Here is a 23,907-nt window from a genome sequence, read left to right on the forward strand (position 1 = left end):
CAAAGTTCAACTTGATGTCAGCTTTCACAGTATTTTCAACCCACAATTCAAACTGTGCTTTAACTCAGACAGGAATAAAAACTCCATATACAAATCACAACCTTCCTTCCTTCCTTCCTTCCTTCCTTCCTTCCTTCCTTCCTTCCTTCCTTCCTTCCTTCCTTCCTTCCTTCCTCCCTCCCTCCCTCCCTCCTTCCCTCCCTCCCTCCCTTCCTTCCTTCCTTCCTTTTTATTTTTTATTTTTTCCCATTTTTTTGTTAAGGTATTACATGTGTACCTATCTTCTCATTGCCCCACCCCACCCCACTCCCATACATGCCCTCACCCCCCAATGTCTTGCTTCCATTGGTTATGCTTATATGCATGCATACAAGTCCTTCGGTTGATCTCTTATCTCCCCCAACTCTCCCTAACCTTCCCGCTGTAATTTGACAGTCTGTTTGATGCTTTACTGCCTCTGTATCTATCTTTTTATTCATCAGTTTATAATGTTCTTTATTATCCACAAATGAGTGAGATCATGTGGCATTTTTCTTTCATTGGCTGGCTTATTTCACTTAGCATAACACGCTCCAGTTCCATGCAGGTTGCTGCAAATGGTAAGAATTCCTTCTTTTTTATGGCAGCATAGTATTCCATTGTGTAGATGTACCATAGCTTTCTGATCCAGTCATCTGCTGACGGGCATCTAGGCTGTTTCCAAATCTTAGCTATTATAAATTGTGCTGCTATGAACATGGGGGTGCATATATTCTTTCTGGTTTCTTAGGATATAGTCCTAGAAGTGGGATTACTGGGTCAAAGGGGAGTTCCATTTTTAATTTTTTGAGGAAACTCCATACTGTCTTCCACAGTGGCTGCACCAATCTGCATTCCCACCAGCAGTGCACGAGGGTTCCTTTTTCTCCGCATCCTCGCCAGCACTTGTCATTTGTTGATTTGTTGATGATAGCCATTCTGACAGATGTGAGATGGTACCGCATTGTCGTTTTGATTTGCATCTCTTGGATAATTAGTGACTTTGAACATGTTTTCATATGTCTCTTGGCCTTCCTTCTGTCTTCTTTCAAAAAGATTCTATTTAGGTCTGTTGCCCATTTTTTTTATTGGATCATTTATTTTCCTTTTATTAAGTTGTATAAGTCCCCTGTAGATGTTGGAGATTAAACCTTTATCAGTGATAACATTTGCAAATATGCTCTCCCATACAGTGGGCTTTTTTATTGTTTTGTTGATGGTTTCTTTTGCTGTGCAAAAGCTTTTTATTTTGATGTAGTCCCATTTGTTTATTTTCTCTTTAGTTTCCATTGTCCTAGGAGCAGTATCAGTGAAGAAATTGCTTTGGCATATATCTGAGATTTCTCTGCCTGTGGATTCTTCTAGTATTTTTATGGTTTCCCATCTTATGTTTAAGTCCTTTATCCATTTTGAGTTTATTTTTGTGTATGGTGTAAGTTGGTGGTCTAGTTTCATTTTTTTGCATGTATCTGTCCAATTTTCCCAACACCATTTATTGAAGAGACTGTCTTGACTCCATTGTATGTTCATGCCTCCTTTGTCAAATATTAATTGAGGATAGTAGTTTGGGTAAATATCTGGGTTCTCTATTCTATTCCATTGGTCTATATGTCTGTTCTTGTGCCAGTACCAGGCTGTTTTGAGAACAGTGGCTTTGTAATACAGCTTGAACTCTGGTATTGAGATCCCACCTACTTTGTTCTTCTTTCTTAGGATTGCTGTGGCTATTCGGGGTCTTTTTTATTCCAGATGAATTCTTGGAGAGTTCTTTCTAGATCTATGAAATATGCTGTTGGTATTTTAATGGGGAGTGTATTGAATCTATATATTGCTTTGGGTAGTATGGACATTTTAATGATGTTGATTCTACCAATCCATTAACATGGTATGCTCTTCCATCTATTTATGTCTTCCTCTGTCTCTTTTTTCAATGTCTTGTAGTTTTCTGAGTAGAGGTCTTTTACCTCCTTAGTTAAGTTTATTCCTAGGTATCTTAATTTTTTTGGTGTGATGGAAAATGGGGTTGTTTTTTTAGTCTCTCTTTCTTGTAAGTTCAGTCTTGGTGTATAGAAATGCCATAGGTTTCTTGGCGTTAATTTTGTATCCTGCTACATTGCCGAATTCATTTATTTAATTTTTTGATGGAGTCTTTAGGGTTTTCTATGTACAGTATCATGTCATAGGCGAATAAGGACAGTTTTACTTCTTCTTTTCCAATTTGGATGCCTTTTATTTCTTCTTCTTGTCTAATCGCAATGGCTAGTACTTCCAGTATTATGTTGAACAGGAGTGGTGAAAGCGGGCATCCCTGTCTTGTTCCTGTTCTTAGGTGAAATGGTTTTAGTTTTTGTCCATTGAGTGTGATGCTGGCTGTGGGTTTATCATATATGGCTTTTATTATGTTGAGGTATGATCCTTCTATTCCCACCTTGCTGAGAGCTTTTATCAAAAATGGGTGTTGGATTTTGTCAAATGCTTTTTCTGCATCAATTGATATTACTATGTGGTTTTTTTTCTCTCAATTTGTTTATGTGATGTATCACGTTTATTGATTTGCGGATATTGGGATATCCTTGCATCCCTGGAATAAATCCTACTTGGTCATGGTGTATGATCTTTCTGATGTACTGCTGGATCCGATTTGCTAGAATTTTGTTAAGGATTTTGGCATCTATGTTCATGAGGAATATTGGCCTGTAATTTTCTTTCATTGTGTTGTCTTTATCTGGTTTTGGTATTAGGGTGATGCTGGCTTCACAGAAGGAGCTTGGAAGTGTTCCTTCCTCTTGAATTTTTTGGAATAGTCTGAGGAGGATAGGTTTTAGTTCTTCCTTGAATGTTTGGTAAAATTCCCCTGTGTAGCTGTCTGGCCCCGGGCTTTTATTTGCTGGAAGCTTTTTAATGACTGCTTCAATTTCTTCCATAGTTATTGGCCTTTTGAGATTTTTAGATTCTTCCTCGTTGAGTTTTGGAAGGTTGTATTGTTCTAGGAATATGTCCATTTCCTCCATGTTGTGTAGTTTGTTGGAATAGAGTTGTTCATAATATTTTTTAACAATCCTTTGTATTTCTGTGGGGTCTGTTGTTATTTCTCCTCTTTTATTTCTGATCTTGTTTATTTGGATTCTCTCTCTTTGCTTCTTTTTTTAAAAATATATTTTATTGATATTTTACAGAGAGGAAGGGAGAGGGATAGAGAGCTAGAAACATCGATGAGAGAGAAACATCGATCAGCTGCCTCCTGCACACCTCCCACTGGGGATGTGCCCGCAACCAAGGTACATGCCCTTGACCGGAATTGAACCCGGGACCCTTCAGTCCGCAGGCCGACACTCTATCTACTGAGCCAAACCGGTTTCGGCTCTCTCTTTGCTTCTTGGTGAGCCTGGCTAGAGGTTCATCAATCTTGTTTATCCTTTCAAAGAACCAACTCTTGGCTTTATTGATCTTTTGTATTGTTTCTTGGTCTCTATGGTGTTTATCTCCACTCTGATCTTTATTATTTCCTTCCTTCTGCTTACACTGGGCTTTTCTTGTTGCTCTCATTCTAACTCTGAGTTGTCAGGTTAGATAATTTATTACCATTGTTTCTTGTTTTTTTTTGCAGTAAGCTTGTAGAGCTATGAACTTCCCTCTCAAGACTGCTTTCGCTGTGTCCCATAGATTTTGGATTGTGTTTTCATTGTCATTTGTTGCCATGATGTTTTTTATTTCTTCTTTGATCTCTCTGGTAACCCAGTCATTGTTTAATAGCATGCTATTTAGTCTCCAAGTGTTTGATTTTATGGATTGTTTTTATTGCAGTTGATTTCCAGTTTTATGCCATTGTGATCTGAGAAGATGCTTGATATGATTTCTATCTTCTTGAATTTGAAGAGACTTTGCCTGTGTCCTAATATGTGGTCTATCCTTGAAAATGTTCCATGTGAGCTGGAGAAAAATGTATATTCTGTATCTTTGGGGTGGAATGTTCTAAAGATGTCAATTAAGTCCATCTGATCTAGTGTGTCATTTAGGATTGCTATTTATTTGCTGATTTTTTGTTTGGTTGATTTATCCAGTGGTGTCAGTGGGGTATTAAAGTCCCATACTATGACTGTATTGCTATCAATCTCTCCCTTGGTATCTTCCAGAAGTTGTTTTATGTATTTGGGTACTCCTGTATTGGATGCATATATGTTTACCAGAGTTATATCTTTTTGTTGAATTGCTCCCTTTAGTATTATGTATTGGCCTTCCTTATCCCTTGTTATGGCCTTTACTTTGAGGTCTATTTTATCAGATATAAGTATCGCAACCCCAGCTTTTTTCTCATTTCCATTTGCCTGAAAAATGTTTTTCTATCCCTTCACTCTCAGTCTGTGTGAATCCTTTGTTCTGAGGTGGGTCTCTTGCAGACAGCAAATATATGGGTCATGTTTTCTTACCCATTCAGCTACCCTATGTCTTTTGATTGGTGCATTTAATCCATTTATGTTTAATGTTATTATTGACAAGTACATGTTTATTGTCATATTTTTCCTTAATGTTTGTGTTTCTTCTTGCCTTTCTTTTTCTTCTTTGTACAGCATTTCTTGCATTGCTGGCTTGGTAGTGATAAACTCTCTTAGTCCTTTTTTGTCTGTGAAGCTCCTGATTCCACCTTCAATTTTGAATGATAGCCTTGCTGGGTATAGTATTCCTGGGTTCAGTCCCTTGCTTTGCATCACATTGTAAATTTCATTCCATTCCCTTCTGGTCTGGTGTGTTTCTGTTGAGAAATCTGTTGATATTCTAATAGGAGATCCCTTGTAAGTAACTTTCTGTCTCTCTCTGGCAGCCTTTAAGATTCTTACTTTGTCGTTGGTGTTTGCCAATTTAATTATGATGTGTCTTCATGTCAGTCTTTTAGGGTTCATCTTATTTGGGACTCTATGTTCTTCTTGGACTTGCATGGTTTTTTTCTTGCCAGTATCAGGGAAGTTTTCTGTCATTATTTCTTCAAACAGGTTTTCTATTCCTTCCTTCTCTTCCTCTCCTTCTGGTACCCCTATTATGTGAATATTGTTTTGTTTTGTGTTGTCCCAAAGCTCCCTTAGGCTCTCATCTTGCTTTTTAAGTCTTCTTTCAAGTTGCTGCTGTGTTTGTGTGTTTTTTCCTACCTTGTCTTCTAATTCACTGATGCTGTCCTCAGTCTCTTCTAGTCTACTGTTTAAGCCTTCCATTGTGTTCTTTATTGCAGCTATGTCGTTCTTCATCTCCTCTTGGTTCCTTTTCATGTTGGTGAATTATCATTCAGCTCCTTATAATTCTCATTGAGTTGCATGTATTTGTCATCCAGCCATTTAAACATCCTTATAACCATTACTCTGAATTTTTTCTCTGTTAAGCTGCTAGCCTCAATTTCATTTAACTCCCTTTCTGGTGATTCCTCTTTTTCTTTCCTTTGGGGGTTGCTTTTTTGTCTTCCCATGTTTTCCTGTAATGTTTTAATTGTAGATCCAATTGCTTTGCTACCCAGGTTCTTTTGGGGATGGTGCTACTGGTGTAATCTCTCAGTTCTCCTGGGCTTGGTAATCTAGTGTAGCTCCCTACTTGAGCTATTTGGGTTCTCTTGATGTAGGCCTGCGAGCTTGAGAGGCACAACTGTGGTATCTAGAAGTCAGCAGCTATAGAGGGGAGTGTCCCAATTTTTGCTGTCTTGCACCCTTAGTTGAAATCACGCGTACCCAGTGGGGACTCACAGTGGCACCCAGGAACCATCTGTTGGAGTGATGGGGTTCTGGGGGCCTGTACTCTGGAAAGGTGTGACTGTGGTGTCCAGAGTTCTGTAGTTGTGGGGTGGGCAGACTCAGCTTTTGCTGCTGTACCTGTGGTGGATAGGTGCTCACTCCCAGTGGCAGCTCACAGGGGCACCCGCAGTACATTTGCCTGCAAGGCACACTGAAGCTATCTAAAGGGCCCTGGCAGTGTAGCCACATAATTGAGGCCTCTGTGGGCAGGTTTCCAGGATGAGTGAATTCAGAATTTCTACTGCCGGGGGCGGGGGTGGGGAGTGTGCCCCTGTTTGTCCAAGATCACACCCAGGGAGAGCTCACAGTGGCTCCCACTAGCACCCTGTAGGTAGATGGGCTCAGGGTGCCTGCTTGTTGGAAATTCACATCTGTGGAGGTGCGTTTGCCGGCACAGAGCTCTGACGCACTCTGAGGGGTCCTGGCACTGAGGTTGAGCAGCTGGGGTGAATGTGGGCAGTTATTCAAGGAAGAGGGAGTTCAGAATTTCTACTGCAGGGCAGCGCGTCCTTGTCTGTACAGAATCACACCCAGCTGGGGCTCAAAGCAGCTCCCCAGAGGACTCTGTGGGTAGATGGGCTCAGGTGCCTTCCCTTGTCTGTTGCGGTGAGTTTGTCTGCGCAGAGCTCTGACGCACTCTGAGGGGACCTAGCACTGAAGTTGCACAGCTGGGGTGTCCATGGGCAGTTATTCAGGAAGTGGGAGTTCAGAATTTCTACTGCAGGGCTGTGCGCCCTTGTCTGTACAAAATCACACCCACGGGGGCTCCCAGTGGCTCCCAGGCACTGTCTACGGGAATGGAGTGCCCTGGCTGCCTGCATGTGCTGGAAATGCGTGAATGTTTTGTCCGGAGTTCTGCCTCTGGGGAAGGGGAGGTTGCACTTACTGCTGCCGAGCGGTGCACCTTTGGAGGTGGAGGTCCCAGGGTCCACGGGTCTGCAGGTGGGGCAGCAGGATTTTGGCTGGAGTGGCTGCTGGGTCGCAGGGCAATTCCAAGGCCTGTCTGGTTGGTGGTGTTGATGAGTTCCTAGAAAAGGCTGCTGTCCCCTTCAAGATGGTGTGGGCTCCATGCCTGAGTCCTGGAGTCCGGGGAGTGCCTGCAGAGGTAGTAGTCTCTCCTTGTCCAAGAGAGCCTGTCTGCCAGCCCCTGCTGCTCCTAAGGGGATTTAACTGTCCCTTACTCACTCTCACACACACCACACACATCCACACACTCTCCTTTCATACCCTCACTCACTCACTTCCTCTCCCTCACCTCCGTCCTGCCAGCTGCCATCTTTTTATTTTTATTTTATTTTTTTTCTCCTTCCTTTCTTTTTAAAGCCTTTTTGTAAGTGACAATGTTATTAATGTTGCAATCCATAAGCCACTATTTCACTGAAAATCGACTAGAATGGTCATTCACTGATTTTCACTTGACATTAAAATAAGTGGATGTTGTACTATGTAAGTGGTTTTGTAGACTCAAGGAGGTTTCAAGTTATAAGCAAAGACTAAGAATTGGAGCACAATAACTACAGGATTCAGTTGTAATCACAGAATCTGTTTGTATTTGATAAACAGCTAAATTCTGTCATTTAATTTTAGGTAACTGCATTAAAAAATTAGGAATAAAAAGTATGTCTTATTCTATCTTAAGAGTCTATTTGCTGTCCCTGATAAAGGTGATTGGGTATTTACTTATAAATAAAGTCTTTTTCATCCTTTGAAGTTTGTTTTAAAGTTATCAAACATGGACAACGTTTATTTTTTTAATCTTATAAAGCTCAGTGTTCCACTTATGTTTAAAATGGTGGCACATCAATGAAGTTTCTCATAATTCCACATATATTAATATGTGTCTTTTCATTGTGGGCAGCCATGAAAATTACCCACTGCACAGGAAGGCTGGTCAAGGAAGGAAGTGTGCTAGAATGCTCATTCTCTTTTCATTATTACTGCCCATGCTTTTAGAAATTGCAAGCATTTCTAGGCAGTTTCCCTTTCTACTCCCATCCTTGGGTCTGGAGTGCAGATGTGACCCACTTAAGTTTCTTAAGTAGATGGAATTCAGGAGGACCCACAAATTACTTGATGGTAGGGCCTTTTGGTGGACACCATAAGCCTTTTCAGGTACAGAATTTATCTCCTTTTTATTTAAAAAAAATCCTCTGAGATAACTGTTCCAGAGCTGGATGAATAAAAGTTAAACATTAGGTTGCCCTAGGCACATTCCAAATGCTCAATACCCTCACAGCTATCATATTACACAGTGCAGTTTAGAACATTTCCATCATGGAAAGTTCCATTGAACAACATTGCTTTAGAGTTTAGACAAATGAAAAGGATGTAACTGAGAAGTGAAGTGACCTGTTTAACGCTATATTGCTACAAAGTGGCAGAATCAAGACTTATACTCAGGTCTTGTGATAGCAAATCTTGTTCTCTTTTCCATTTTAATTCCTGGTGAGTATGGTTTCTTCTAAGATAGTAACCCTATCTTAGGAGGACAAGACTGGAATCTTCCACCTGAGGGACTCAGCTGAATGTAACTTCCACCCAGGTCAACAGAGAGCTGGTTGAAATATTTGGCTCAGGTGTGCACTTACAGCCTTAGCTCCCATAACTGTTGGAAGATCAAACAACAGAACAAAATTCTTATTTATTTTCTATTCACTTAACAACAAAAAAATCGACAAGTTCTTTTTTTTTCTGTGGCCCAGAAGGCTCTAACTAATCAGAAGCCTTTCATTCCAAAACATCTGTCCCAGCTACAAGCATCAGCTTTGTGGGAGAAGATACACCCAGTCTGCTTCTCTGCCCACTTGGAGTTTGTGGCACTGTATAGTGAACATGCTTATGAGGTGTGCTCGGTTAGTAAGCTAAAGGAGAGTGAAATAAATTACAGACCCTTTTGTATGAAACACTATTAACTGTCAGCTAAGATGAAGAACAACAATTACAGTTTTGATACATTGAGTGTCTGCTGTGTACATGATTCTTTACAAAAATGGTATAAGTGGTTTCCACATATAAAAGGCCTAAGCATGTATACACCATGGGTTTTCATCAATAGTTCACAATAACCATGTGCATTTATTTTTTAACTCCTTCTTTACAATAGAGAAAACTGAAAATTAAAGCAGTCAGATAAGTTTGCCATGTCACATAGCTATGAAGTGGAGTTGGGGAGCCAAGTTCCAAACCCAGAGCTGCACTTACAGACAGACACAAACACACACACACACACACACACACACACACACACACGCATGCACACACACACACACCAAGACTAAAACTCTATAGTTGTAAGTGTTAGAGTCTTCTGATTGCTCATTTAATTACTATAGTAGTCCCATGGGACAAATAATAATGTTATTACCTAAGAAGTGAAAAAAAATCTAGAAATGGAGAGATTATATAATGAAAAAAATATATATATTATCAGTATATATCAAATGGCAGATGTAGGTTTTGAACTCAGATCAACGATGATTCCAATCCTGTGCTTTCATCATTACAACACACTCTCCCCTACTCATTTCATTTGAAATAAAGAATCTTGGCACAATAGACAAAAATGTTTCTGCATGAGTTCTGCCTTTTATGTTTCTGTGGGGATATTGCAATAGCCAAACAGCAAAATCAAACACATATTACTATCACCAGCTTGGTGATGCTCAGCGCTCTACGGGACCTCTCATTAAATGATCCCAAGAATCCATAACAACGAACCTAATAGCACACAACATCTGCCTTCAATACTAGGAGTTGGGAGGCCAAAAGCACTTTCCATGATAAATAACATACCATACAGTATTCCAACTGAGCATCAGCATTCTGTTCATGGGAAAGATGAACAGAAGAAATAATACTAATCAGGTGTGAATCAACAGTGGAGTCCCAATGGGATATTTTTATGCATCCTTTTTGGATCTATAGGACTTGAGATTCTTCTCAAAGAGAACATGCAAGAGGTCAGAGAAAGGAACACAAAGAGAAACAAATTGGAAGAGATGCAACACTATAAAAACACCCATGAGCCCTGGCTGGTGTGGCTAAGTGTTTAGAGTGTTGGCCACGCACTGGAGGGTCTCTCTCACATATCTCTCTTGATTATGCTCATCTTCTAACATTGATTTCATTCTCCTTTAGTTCTCAGACTATCCAAGTGCCAGACAAAATAAATAAACAATACTCCCATCAAGAAACATGACAAAAATTCTGATCATTGGAGATAAAAGGAAGTTTCTTGAACAGCTGTAAATTATCAAGTATCAGAATGGTAAAAAAAAATCAAAGTAGAAGCTAATGAAAATATAAAATTCTATAAAATACACATTAAATATATATTTATTCACTAAACACTTCAAAATACAAATCATAAATAACTCAGATATTCTTCTCTGCTGAGGAGAGATAAATATTCCAATTATAAACAAAATAATTTTCATATAACATTGGCAGATGGGTTAGATCTATGGGGCATTGAATTTAAAATGTCATAATGAAAATGTTTTTATTAATCCTATTACACATGAGATAAATACAGAAAGATACAAAAATACTTATAAAGATTTTGCCTAAGAGACTAAAGTGGTCTAGGTCTGTATTGGTTGATAATATTTATTCTCAGCCCACTTTCATATACTTTCTAGTCAGGGAAAGTAGAAGAATCTTTTAAGGTTCAATAAAAGACTAATTCCACAAACATCGTTATCTGGGATGAGGATAGAGGTGGGAAGGCTGACAGCTCGAGCATCCATTTTCAATATGGGCAAAACCATGCTCACTAACAGGAATGAAACATGAACTGTTTCAAAGAAATGTCAAATAAAAATGCATCTGTATGTAAAAAAAAATATTTTCAGTGTGCCTTTATTTCTTCCAAGTATGCAAATGCTGGTAGACATTGTAAAAGGCATAGGTTTCAGCCATGCCAAGATGCACAGTGCAGAAGATGAGGCTAGAGAAGTAGATAGACAGGAGGTCCCGCTCGCCATGTAGCCCATGGGAAGGGGAAATCTTGTCTAGTGATAAATACATTTTGAAGAAAACAACATAATTTATATTTTAGAATTTCAAACCATGTTGTATGGACAGGCTGGGCCACTATGCTGCAAAATCCTACTGTATATCTTTTTGTATAGTGAGGATGTTTTTTAAATAGAATTTATCTGGTTATATTGTAGTTGTAGTTTATAATTCCTAATATATACTTTTATCATTGTTTAAAAAGGCATTTATATAGTGTTGTCAGTTTGAAATAATATGAACCCTTTTTTAATGATGGTCACAGAATGCTTTAATGTAAGGTATAAAGTCAGACAATTAAATATCTTCTGCATTTCTCTAAAACTAGATATAGTGCTTAGAAAACCAAGTTAATGGCATATGATACCATTTAAGTAAACATGTAGAACATGTCTCTGAAACCTGTATTTTTATATAGCAACTAGGTTTTCAATCTGGGATTTTAAAATATCTTATTGACTGACTTTTCTTTAATAAGAATACACTATATTCAACAAATAGATGGATGTATAACTATGTAGATGCACTTATCAGAATTCTAAAATATAACTCTGAAAATACAAAATATAGAAATATTCACAGTGCCTAGCAAGTCTTCAGAATCTACATTTTATAAAATATAGTATTCACCAAAAAAGTGTTTGCCTTCATTAAAATAAAGTATTTATCTCCATGAATTTAGTATATGTTCAATACTTACAAACACAAATATCTAAGACAAAGCATGTACATTTTCTCAAAGAAGTAGTAATAAGACTTTTAAAGTTTACTAGTATACATCCCAAACTCTATCACATTTTCCTATTTAAATACGTTGCTTCAGATTTTTTATATTTAATTTACAAGATTGTTTTTCTACATGATACACACAATAATTTACATGCTTTATATAAAACCAAAGGAAGTATTCAAGTTAATTATTATAAAATATTATTATCCTTTCTGCTAAACTTGTAACACTATATGCCAGAAAGTTTCTCTCTTTCTCCACCTCTGGGATCATGAAGAAAATATATATAGGAAAGAAATGAAGAAGGAAAATGAAGAAGGAAAAACTAATATTTTCCTGGGGAGTATTATGGGTCATGAGGATCATTTTTTCCTGAAATACTCCATTTTTTAAAAAAACTTTGTTCCATTATAGGTTTTCAAATATCATTTTCTAGTGTAGGTAACTCATATTTCAATGTAGATTGAGCACAGGAAAACCTGGAAGTAGTACAAAAGCTGAAGAAAATACTCAAAATAAACAAAATATGTGGCAACACTAAAACAAGCAGTAAAAAACTTTATAAGTGGTAGTTTGGCAAAACTCACATAACTTGTCTTCAAGCAACCCAAGTTGAAGGACTGTAAAGCTTGAAGCATTATAAACACAGGCAAACACACACACACACACACACACACACACACACACACACACACACACACACACCTTCTATGTATTTAGGATATCTGAGCTGTCTTCAACACATCACTCTCCTTTTCCTTCTGTTATAATAATGCCATAATAAACCAGTTGCCATGCCCCCACCCCCCCAACCTTCAAGTATGCTTGCTCAAGACCTGGTATGTTTTTTAATGTCAAATACCTGATGTATCATGGTTGTAGAGCAATTCAGTAAACTTTTCAGAAGCAAGGTCTTATACTGAGTACCTGCAAGCAGAACCTCCCCTCTTCCCTTCTAAACACATAAGTACAGTTTTTCGAGGCTGTCTCCAGAAAGCTCCTTCTGGAAATCTGCATTTTATAACATTTTCATTCAGTTTGTGTGACTCTGTAACCTGAGCCACGGATTCCAAGGAAGTTAGGCCCTTGGCAGAAAAGTCATTAGTGAACTATTGCATTATCACAGGCCGGAACTCACCGTGGTTAGGATTAGAGTAGATGACATGAAAATGTAAAAAAGTAAATGTGTTTGCGAGAAAGTGTGGGGATGGGAAGGGGGTTGAGGCAAGTAAAATAATTTTAGGGATCTGAACAGACTAGGGTTAAAAGAAGCTGAGAAAAGAACTTCAGAGTAAAGCTCTGTCCAGATTGGAGGTTCCACCCAACCAAGGAAAACATTGCAAAGTCCTTTTGCAAGGCAATGTCCCAGTCTCACATTCTTAATTTAATTGATTATATTATGTCACATCATGTTAATTTTATATTATAATATTTATTTCTCTATTAAATTCACTTGTATTCATTATAAATATAATTTTTAAATTACTTTTTCAGTTGGATGGCATATAGCTTCAAGTAGATTTTCAAGAAAGTTTTGTGGGTGACATTCTCTGAGCTCCTGCGTATTTAAGTATGACATTTCCGTTGCCTTCATTCATAAAAAATTCATAACCTGACCCTATATAATAAAGAGGGGTCACAGACTTTTTCTCTCAAATATCAGTGGATGTTATTCCATGGGCTTCCACAGAGAAGTATAAGATTATCCTGATTTTAGATTGTAAAAGAGAAAAAAGTCAAAACTGGGTAAGTTTCAATTGTTTTGTTTTGTTTTTCAAGCCTTTGCACTAATTGTTCTTTCCAAAGACCACTTAAAATTATTTGGTAGTTTACTGCTTTGTGCCCTTAATATCTAACACCTTTCTCACCATTTAAACTTTTTTTTCACCTTTGTTTAGCATTTGAGAGGAGCGTAACATGTTTGTCTTCCACATTACTGAGATGATTTCTCAGTGTCAAATCTTCTCTGTGGGCTCTGTGGATTTAATTTGGCTGCTGCAATTTAAGATTTCATCATTCCCTACATTATCCTTTCCTTCTCAGCATGCTCCCTAAAGGATGATGGTTCTTTTCTTATGGCTTTCTCATCCTGTTTCATAACAACCACACCTTCTTATACCGTACTCTACTGAGACGACTAGTCAATTTTCCTATTTTTTTTCTGTATTTCCTTTTGAGTGCAGCATGATTTTTTCTCCTTTTCTTTATAAAAATTACAAGATTCATTATTATAAATTTTAAACACATTCTAATAATGGGAGATTTACACAGCAAAAAAGTTGTGGAGAAACCAAAATGTATATGGAATAGGCTGGTCATCACCGTGCCTAGTGAATCTTTAGAATCTATCAGGTTTTTATAGTTTGTTTAGTTTCATAGGATTAAAATGAGATTTTCTTTTCTGAGCAACTCCCAGTGTACACTGACAGTCCCTAGTTCGCCCCTTGAAAGGGAACTTTATAATTTGGAAGCATTGTTCCTCTCTCTCCACCAAAACTGCTCACTATCCCCTTCTATGTGTTTGCAATTTTTGTTTTTGCTACAAATGCATAGCAAGAAAGAGATACAGAGAAAGGCAAGAGAACAGAATGGGTAAATGACACTTCAGTGTATTAAAAGTAATAATTATAGGGGCTATGCATACACAAATTCCATGACTTAGTAGCTGCTTTCTCCTTATTTTCTACTCCTCATCCCCCCGCTGGGATTTACTGTCAGTGACTGGACAGACAGAGAGGTATGAATGGGGGTGGGGTGCAGGGAGGAGTTAGAGAGAGCACTGGGGAGGCCTTGGAACTAGTAGAAGGTCAGCTGCTCAACCTTTATGGGGTTTCCAAACTGATGACAAAAGACAGATTGGGGCAGCAGTAGAGGTCCGGCTCTTAGCTTTCTTTCTCATTAGCTTGCTGTATTTATAGGTGAAATGGTATTAGTGGTCCATCAATTGTTATATATAGTATTATGTTAATCACAGATTCCAGTGTTTTGTGAAAACTCATCATTTTTCATTCTGTGTCTTTATAGATATCTTAGTGGGAATTTAGGACTGGCTAAGTTAGATGCAGATTCAAGTCCATTTTATAGGGTAAGGCTTAGCCCTGACTTCTTTAACTCTGAGAGTCTTGTTACAGATGAGTAGTTCCTGTGTGGTTCTCAGCTGAAATAAAGGTGCTGGGTTCTGCCTGACACCTCTAACTCAGCTTGTCTATGGTGAGTCCTTCCTCATTCTATAACCCATGTGAGGAACAATTATTCTCTCCATCCTTCTCTATCAAATGTGACCTTTCATGACTCTAGTTGAAATGTTCAACAGTCTGATTCTTTTATGACTTCAAAGATCCAAACTCATGCTTCTTTAATGCATAATCTTGATGATTTTTCCTGGGATTTGCTTTGCACACCAACTACTCTTAGTACTATCTCTAGGAGGGTAAGGATGGAATCATTTGGCTTATATTAATTCATTCTTGCAGCTGGCTCCTATAAGTAGTTTGCTTAATTTCTGTACCTCTTACAGCTTCCCTTGGCCTCAGTCAATAGCTGTTGCCTGATTTCTGTGGTTGATTACCTTCACTTTGCTACTCTCAAATATCACCTTCTTGTCCCTCATTCGATCTTTACTTCCCTAGATCCAAGAAGTTTTCTTATAATCCAGGTTCCTGTCTGACTTTCCCTAAAATTCAGATTCTGTTTTCTTTTTCTTTTCTACTCACTTGTGCAGCCATTCCCACCTACCCTTGTAAATACAATTACGTATCACTTAATGACGGGGATGCATTCTGAGAAATGTGTCATTAGGTGATTTGGTCACCGTGTGAACACTATAGAGTGCACTTACACAAACCTATATGGAATAGTTGCTACACACCTAAGTTATGTGGTCTAGCTCATTGCTCCTAGGCTACAAACCTGTATAGCATGTTATTGTTCAAAACAACCACAAGATTAAATCAAGCACAAGAGAATATGATGCAACCAAGAGACACAGTAAAGAGATGTATGAGGTTGCTTTCAGCATAACATGGCATATTGTTTTACAGAATTTTTAAAAATAAGTAGAAAGAGTATACTCTCAAACAACAATAAAAAGTATCTATACTAATAATAGAGGAATATTCAAATTGTCCAGGACTCCGTCACAGTAATGACTGAACAGCAGGAACAGCAGGCTGTGTGGGGCGACCAGGCCAGCAGGGGAGTTAGTGAGGGATGACTCAACTATTGAACAGCAGGCTGCGTGGGATGACCAGGTCAGCAGGGGGGCAGTTGGGGGTGACCAGGCTGGCAGGGTGGTCAGTGGGGGTGACCAGGCTGGCAGGGGAGGGGCTAGGGGTGACCAGGCCAGCAAGGGGGCAGATGGAGGTGACCAGGCCAGCCGGGAGGGCAGGGAGGGGCGACCAGGCCTGTAGGCAGAGGTGGTTAGGGATAACCAGGCCAGCGGGGGGGGGGGGGGGCGCGGCAGTTAGGGGCAATCAGGCCAGCAGGCAGGGGTTTTTAGGGGTGATCAGGCTGGCAGGGGGGGTAGTTGGGGCGATCAGGCAGGCAGGCAGGTGAGCAGTTAGGAGCCATCAGTTCTGGATTGTGAGAGGGATGTCCAACTGCTGGTTTAGGACATCCCCTGAGGGGTCCTGGATTGGAGAGGGTGCAGGCTGGGCTGAGGGGACCCCCCCATGCACAAATTTTGTGCACCGGGCCTCTAGTAGTATAATAAATACATAAATCAGTAGCCTTATAATTTATTACATTATCAAGTCTTATGGACTGCAGTGCTGTACTTTCCTAGGACTGGCAACACAGTGTGCTTGTTTATACCAGTGTCATCACAAACACACGAGTAATGCCTTGTGCTGGTACGTGTTCTGACTGCTGTGACATCACTAAGCAGGCAATAGGAATTTTTCAGCTCCATTATAATCTTATGGGACCACAGTTGTATATGCAGCCCATCATTGACTGAAATGTTATGAGGCTCATAATGATACTGTCAATACTGCCAGGTTTAACCAGCCTTGTCCATGGTGTGCTCACTGGTTTATGTCAATATGGCATCTCTGGAAACTGTAGAGTCTACCAATACTCTTAAGTAGCTTGATGTACTGTGTGCATTAGGCATAAATCCAAATTTTGAACATTTAACACTTTGCTGTGTATTTCAGCAATTAAAAAATGTTAACTATTAAAAATATTTGCTAATTTTCTGAGATTTGGGGCCTTAGCAGTGTTTAGTATAATACAGTATTCAGCATTTTTAAAGTCATTAGGGCATATAAGGCAGGAAACAAATTGATTAGTCACGGCTCAGAGAAATTCTCATCAACTACCCACTTTCACATCCTTTTGTTTCATTATAGCAATGGATTTAATTTTGTTGTACAACAATACTGTCCATTCACATAGCATACTTTATCAATCATCTTGAGTTTTTAGACCAACAAATATCTGAGAGTCTTGTTACAGATGAGTAGTTCAAAGAAAATCAAGAAGGAAGTTTTTACAGAAGAGTAACCAAAAACAGATGAGGTGAAGACACAGGGATTATTAGCAAGGTCAAAGCTCAGGTTATTGGCTGGACTTCAAGCTATTTAATAGAAATATAATGCACATCACAAAGGAGAGTCACATATGTTATTAAAAATTTTCTAGTAGTCATATTCAAAAAATAAAATACAGCAAGTGAAATTAATAATATTTTTATTTAATCCCAATTATGAAATCAGTCTTTGTTTGTTTGTTTGGGTACTAAAAACTCAAAAATCTGCTGTGTATTTTACATTCATATAAGATCTCACTTGGACTAGTTACACTTTAAGGGATTAATAGCCACACAAGGCTAATGGTCGCCACACTGAACAGGTCTAGAATTTCATGTTATCATGATCCTTTAAGAAAAAATATTTTATAGAAAAAAAGAATTATTAATGCAAGAGACAATCATAATTATTTTCTCTTACCTACACAAATCTTCTTTTATGTGAAGAGAGATTAATTCCTTAGGAACATGAAAAGAAAGTATGCTCTCAGACATCTGCTCCCGGATTCGCATCCACTTATTGTCAGATGTGGGAAATCTATATAATTTACACACCGGGTTCTTTAACACTGAGTAGAAAAAGAAACAAAAGCTTGAGGATTAAATTATAAAGATATGCACACTAGATGAAGATGAATTAACAAAATCATTAATCAAAGTATTTTCTAATTATTTATTCAATCAAAATTTGTTTTTAAATAAATCATAATCCATTAGTGTTTTTGAATTTCTAAGAATTTTGTTCTTCCATCTTATTTTTTCAGTAGCTTCTTGAACATATAGTCTTTATCAAATTAAAAAATAACACATCAAATGCTAATTCATAAATATGACAACTGTGGTCTCCAATTTATCACTTATTAATTTCTTTTTCTTCTAAAGATTTCCATAACACATATGTATTTATAGATATAGATGAAAATACATATATTTATACATAATGTACACTTTGAAAAAGATATTTCTGAATTTCTTCTGATCACTCTTAGTCAACTTTACATATTTATACAGTAGAGGACAAGTGGTAAGTTTTTTTTCAGAGGTTATAAATGACCCCACTCCTAAAAATTATTGATTTCTTAAATGTCAGAAAATTTATGCTATGGTTTACGATCTATTAAAATTCAAATATCATACTTAGTGCCAATGAGTCAATAACACACTTTCCTGGAACTGCATATTATCAGGAGCAAGACAGGGAGACTATGAACAAACTGTATATTCAGAGTAGTGGGCAGTGATTAGGGGAGAAGTGACAAGATCATGCCATCAAGGGCTTTAAAGATTTAAAGAAAATGTGTAGAGCCAGATATGAAGATAATACTTGATTCTATTTGTGTGTGAGACCAGGACTCCTCCCACATTCCCAAGCCATGTATTTCAGAGTAGAATTTTATTTCTCTTCCCTCTGGCAATCACCACCTTGCTGTTTGGCCAGCACTTATTTCTTGTATTTTTTTTTATAATAGTCATGCTAATAAGTGTGAGGTGAGATCTTTTTGTGATTTTGATTTATATTTACCTGATGTTTGGTGATATTTAGAATGTTTCTATGTACCTGTTGGCCATCTGCATGATTTATTTATAAAAATATCTCCAGATCATCTACCCAGTTTTTAATTGAATTGTTTGTTTCTTTGGCTATTGATTTGCATGAATTCTTTATATATTTTGGATATTAGTCCTTATCAGATATATTTTCTTTTATCTGAAATATTAAAACTTACAGCAAGTCCCTGAAAAAAAACTATGATATTTCATTCATTTTTAATGAGACAATGTTTCAAAGATATAAGAATTTTACTACAACATCTATTGTCATATCTCTAGAGTTGGAGAAGGAAAAAAAATGTATTGAATTCAATATAGTGTCAGTCAGGTTAAACCACTCCCGGGATCTCATGAATTCTAATACAGTTAATATGATCAGGAATATAAATGCATCCTTTTATAGTAAGACAAAAACTCAATCTCCAAATGTCCAATTTTTTTCTTACTAACCTAAGTAAATATTCAGCTATTTGGTTTATCTATACTCAGTATATGTGCAGCTTTTTAACCTCCTTTATTGTTAGGAGTATATAGAATCACAGCATCCTTCAACCCATGATTAAAATCCTTGCATTTTTCTTGCCTTTTTTTCTATTTAATAAAGAGGGGATGTGCTAATTGACCATCACACCCTCACAAAGATGGCGGTGCCCACAGCCAATAAGGAGGGAATATGCTAATTGACTGCCACACCCTCAAAGATGTCAGCACCCACATCCACAAGATGGCGACGCCCAGTCCCCTCAGCCCCGCCAGGGCGGCAGGCGTGCAGCATGGCCAGGCCTGCCCCCAGGAGAGTCTGGCTGCTCAGCATGCCTGCCTCCAGAGTCCCCCAGTCTCCTCAGCCCCCCAGCCCAGGACCAGCCCGAGGCGCAGGCAAGCCTCAGATGGTTGCTGCCCAGCCAACACATGAGGCGCAGGCAAGTCGCTGATAGTGGCTGCCCAGCCGCCCAGGGCTGGCCTGAGGCACAGGCAAACCTCGGATGGTGGCTGCCAAGCCACCCATGGCCGCCCGAGGCTCAGGTAACCAGAGCCGGCCACAGCTTGCGCTGCCAGCAGTGGCAACAAGCAGAGGTGTGATGGGGGTGTTGCCTTCCCTTGATCGCTGGGCCGCCTCCTGCCCCTGAGGGCTCCTGGACAGTGAGAGGCGAGAGGCCAGGCTGAGGGACCCCCCTTCAGTGCATGAATTTTCATGCACCAGGCCTCTAGTAAAATGATAATTATATTTAGAAAATTTATATTTTATATTAATTCATAAATGAAACATTCTTCATTTTCTGTTATCACAAAGCTAGTCCTTCAATTTCAATTTTATTGTTTTTGTTTTAATGCTCTTCAATGCATTCTAAATATAAACCTTTGTTGAAATAACTTCAGCAGAAATCAAGGGCAGTTTGATTAATGAGCTCCAGTGCTGTCCTCTGACCATCCGGTGCATGACATGCAAGGATCCTATGGGAACCTGCTATTTATAAGGGAAACACATGGGCCAAGTAATTTAAAATATCAGACAACTTGATCGTCCAAAAAAATTCCTAATACTGTCTCCTGTCTAACTATTATGGTATGATTCTGAACTTTTGAAACTCAGAGATCTCCAAATACCAGTACTAAATTTTATATATTTATCAAGATCTCAACATAGACATGGTATGATATTCTTTAAAGCCAATTTCATCTATCAGGATTCCTTATCAAACACCTACTATGTATAAAGCAAGAACACACCTACTCTGTATTCTGAAATAGCATAAAATGGTGCATGACTTAAAAAAAAAAATAATGGCCTGACTTAACTTCCATGAAAATTTGTTTCACTGGTTACAAAAATGACCAGATAAGATGTTCTCAACTCAAATTTCTTATTGGGTGGATAGTGGGAGATTTTGACATCCTTACATAAAAGAAAGGCATGGTATTCATGCATCAAGTATTGAACAATGGGCCATAAATGATGAATGTTTTTGTCATTTTTTAAAATGCTTCTCTCCTATCGAGGAGATAAAATTCTGACAGTTCTGCACATACACTCTGGCTGTGTACTAGTAAATGAGTCTGTCATGTTCAGCTCTGGCTTTCCACAGATGCCACGACTTATCTCCAGAGCTACCCAGACAAGAAAAAGCTAAAGGAGTTCATGACCACCAAACCAATATTACATGAAATGTTAAAAGGTCTTCTTGAAGAAGAAGAAAAAAAAGATGAAAAAATGAACAATTAAATGGCAATAAAATACATATTTGTTGACAACTGAATCTAAAAAACAAAATAAACAAGCAGAACAGAAATAGACTCAGAGATACAGAGAACATTTTGATGGTTACCAGATGGGAATGGGCTTGGGGGGATGGGTGAAAAAGATGAAGGGATTAAGAGGTGCAAATTGGTTGTTACAGAATAGTCTTGGGCATGTGAAGTATAGCATAGAGAATATAATTAATAATATTCTAATAACTATGTATGGTGTCAGATGGGTATGAGATTTATCTGGATGATCACTTGGAAAGTTATATAATGTCTAATCACTGGGGTATACACCTGAAACTAATATAATATGTCAAGTGTAATTGAAAAATAAAAAAATGATTTAAAAAAAGATACATTTCTGACCATACAATAAGCTCAACCCAGCAATAATATCTAACATCTATTATAAGTTCTTCCTAAAGGCAGACCTATGAATATACCCTGCTTTTTCCAAAACAATCACTAAAATACCATGTAACTTATTCTACCAAGGGAAGAGTGGTGGAGACATTCTGGACCATATCTTGATCTTGTGATGACTTAATAAGGGTAAAGTTCTAAGCTGGTCCAGATAGAGATACATTCCCCTTCAGACCTACCCTGTAAGGTGAACAAGCATAGGGACAGAAAGTAAATGACAGATTTTCCCCACAAATTGAAGCACAACTCAAATTCCTGTATTGCCTCTTCCAGACACTGGGACAGGGCATGTTTAACAAGATAATGTGCCACCTGTTTTTTCATGGGATTCAGAAATTGTGAAAGCCCAGCTGATCCAATTCTGAATTATCAAAGTAAAGATGTCAAGCAAATGGTCAAGCTACCACATTGACAACATACACAAAAAATATGGCTGCTCAAGCAACCTGCAGGAAAAAAAGATAATCCAGAGAGCTATCATGGGTGTGATTTTCTCTTTTTTGTGTCTCTGTTAAAGTTGTAAGTGGATTGGACAAAAAAATTTTGGAAATCTGGATTCCGGGTCAAGGGGATCATCAAAAAGCCTCATTCCATAAGGTTGTCTTTAACATATTTCTCATCTGTGATTATCATCATGAAATTCCTTGCTTTCAGGAGGTGGTTGGAGTCATGTATTTAAATGGAATCTGACTTTATTGGCTTTAAGCCTTACAAAATCATTATTTTAATGCACCATAGGTTCTTGTAGAGAATCTATTCATTCTGTAGCTTTTAATTATGCAGTTGTTTAATAGTTCAATTATTCAGCTGAATGTACACGCATTGCCTATTCTCCAAATGCTACCTTATACTTACTACAGATAAGTCTGAATAATCCAATCAGACACTGACACTCCGTATTTGTACTTGAAAATATCTTAGATTTATATACATCTTAAATGTAGGTTGGTTCTGTTTAAGAGTGGGTGAGAATTGAAAATCCTAACAGAAATCACTAAAACACTATCCTAATCATGGCTAATGGAAAAGAAAAGGTAAAAAAAGAACATGACAGGAGCTCTGAAAATACATCAAAGAAATATATCTTTAAGAATACTAAAGATGAAGAAGGAGGCTTGGGGGGCTGGGCGAGATGGGTGAAGGGATTAAGCAAAAACAAACAATCTGGCTTCTTGGCTCAGTGGTCCCAACCTATGAATCAGAAGGTCACATTTCAATTCCAGGTTGTGGACTCGATGCCAAGTGTGGAGTGTGAAGGAAGCAGCCAATCAATGATTCTCTTTCATCATTGATGTTTCTCTCCCTTTCCCTTTCTCTCTGAAATCAATAAAAATATATTTAAAAACAAACAAACAAAAAAATCTCATAGACACGAACAACAGTATGGTGATTATCAGAGGGAAAGTAGGGAGTGTAAGGAAGTCAAAGAAAGGAAAGGGGGCATAAATGGTGATGGTAGGAGACTTGACTTTGGGTGGTGAACACACAATACAATATATAGATGACATATTATAGAATTGTATACCTGAATATAATTTTATTAATCAGTGTTACTCCAATAAATTCAATAAATTAAAAAAAATAAAGATGAAATTGTTAAAAAAGGTACTCCGAAGAAAATTTTAGTTACTATTGTCTAAGTTTGTCATAAAATCTAAATTGTTATTGTAAGTTGTTGTGTTTAAAACACATACACACACACACACACACACACACACACGGTAGAAATAGGATATAAGCTGAGTTGGACAAAGTGCTAGTCTAGCTAAACCCATAAGCTCTTGACCCTCCATCTTCAATTCAAGGCCAAGAATAAGAAAAACTATAACAAATATCAGAAAAAACATGAAAATAATAGTTGTGGAGCTTAGTCTCCAACTGGAGATCACAGGTGAGTTTAGTGTGCAGAATTTAGATGTTATATTTTTGGTGGTCAAGAAAATAATTTATTTCACTCCTTCTAGTTTGATTTGTTCTGTTTAATTCTAGTTCAGGCATTAAATCAGGGACAAAACTAGAGCAGGTAGAAGTTGGCTCATATTTCATGCTGAGCAACCTGGAATAACCTGTAGTATACCAAACTCACATTGGTTCTTGCCAATTTGCCTCTGTTCAAGGCATTCCCTGCAACTCAAAGAAGCATCCCTCTTTCATGATCACCTTCCTATATACTCAGCTCAACTAACATCTCCCCCAGGAAGCCTCCCTTGGCTTCCACCCCCTGCCTCCCCACAGGTGTCTCTCCTTTGTACTCGCCATTCTCATCTCTGTTGTGGTTCTTACCAGTTGTGCTCCAATTGTCTGTTTACATTTTTGTGTCCCCAATTGGAATGTGAACTTTGTAAAGGCCAGGCCTGTGCTATTTTCCTCATACAGTAAATGCAAACATCCCACAGAAATGAGCTTAAACCTTGCAACTCAGATGTTTCCCAGCATTGCTACCCTCAAGGAGAACAGTGAGAGTACCAACTGTGCATGAAGAGGGGGAAATGCAAGAGGGAAGGGCATAAGTAAAACCTCACTTCAAGGGAGAGCACAGGCATCACAATGAAGAAAGGAAAAACCTCCCAGCTGGAGTGGCTCAGTGGATGAGTATTGACCTATGAACCAGGAGGTCAGGGTTC

General features: G+C 38.2%; 1 protein-coding gene across 7 annotated transcripts in view; it reads right to left on the minus strand.

Annotated features, from left to right (window-relative positions):
• Positions 1-23,907, minus strand: part of INPP4B (inositol polyphosphate-4-phosphatase type II B) — a 616,104-nt gene that overhangs the window by 134,376 nt on the left and 457,821 nt on the right. For all 7 annotated transcript variants that reach the window (XR_013960877.1, XM_080673789.1, XM_080673791.1 and 4 more), the window contains one exon: positions 17,487-17,634. Coding sequence is in view for 6 of the 7 variants with exons in the window: in XM_080673789.1 (XP_080529915.1) it covers positions 17,487-17,634 (148 nt within the window). In the remaining variant the exon portion in view is untranslated. The remainder of the gene's footprint in view (positions 1-17,486; positions 17,635-23,907) is intronic.

This window comes from Plecotus auritus (genome assembly GCF_963455305.1).
Source record: "Plecotus auritus genome assembly, chromosome: 6".
Lineage (NCBI taxonomy): Eukaryota > Metazoa > Chordata > Mammalia > Chiroptera > Vespertilionidae > Plecotus > Plecotus auritus.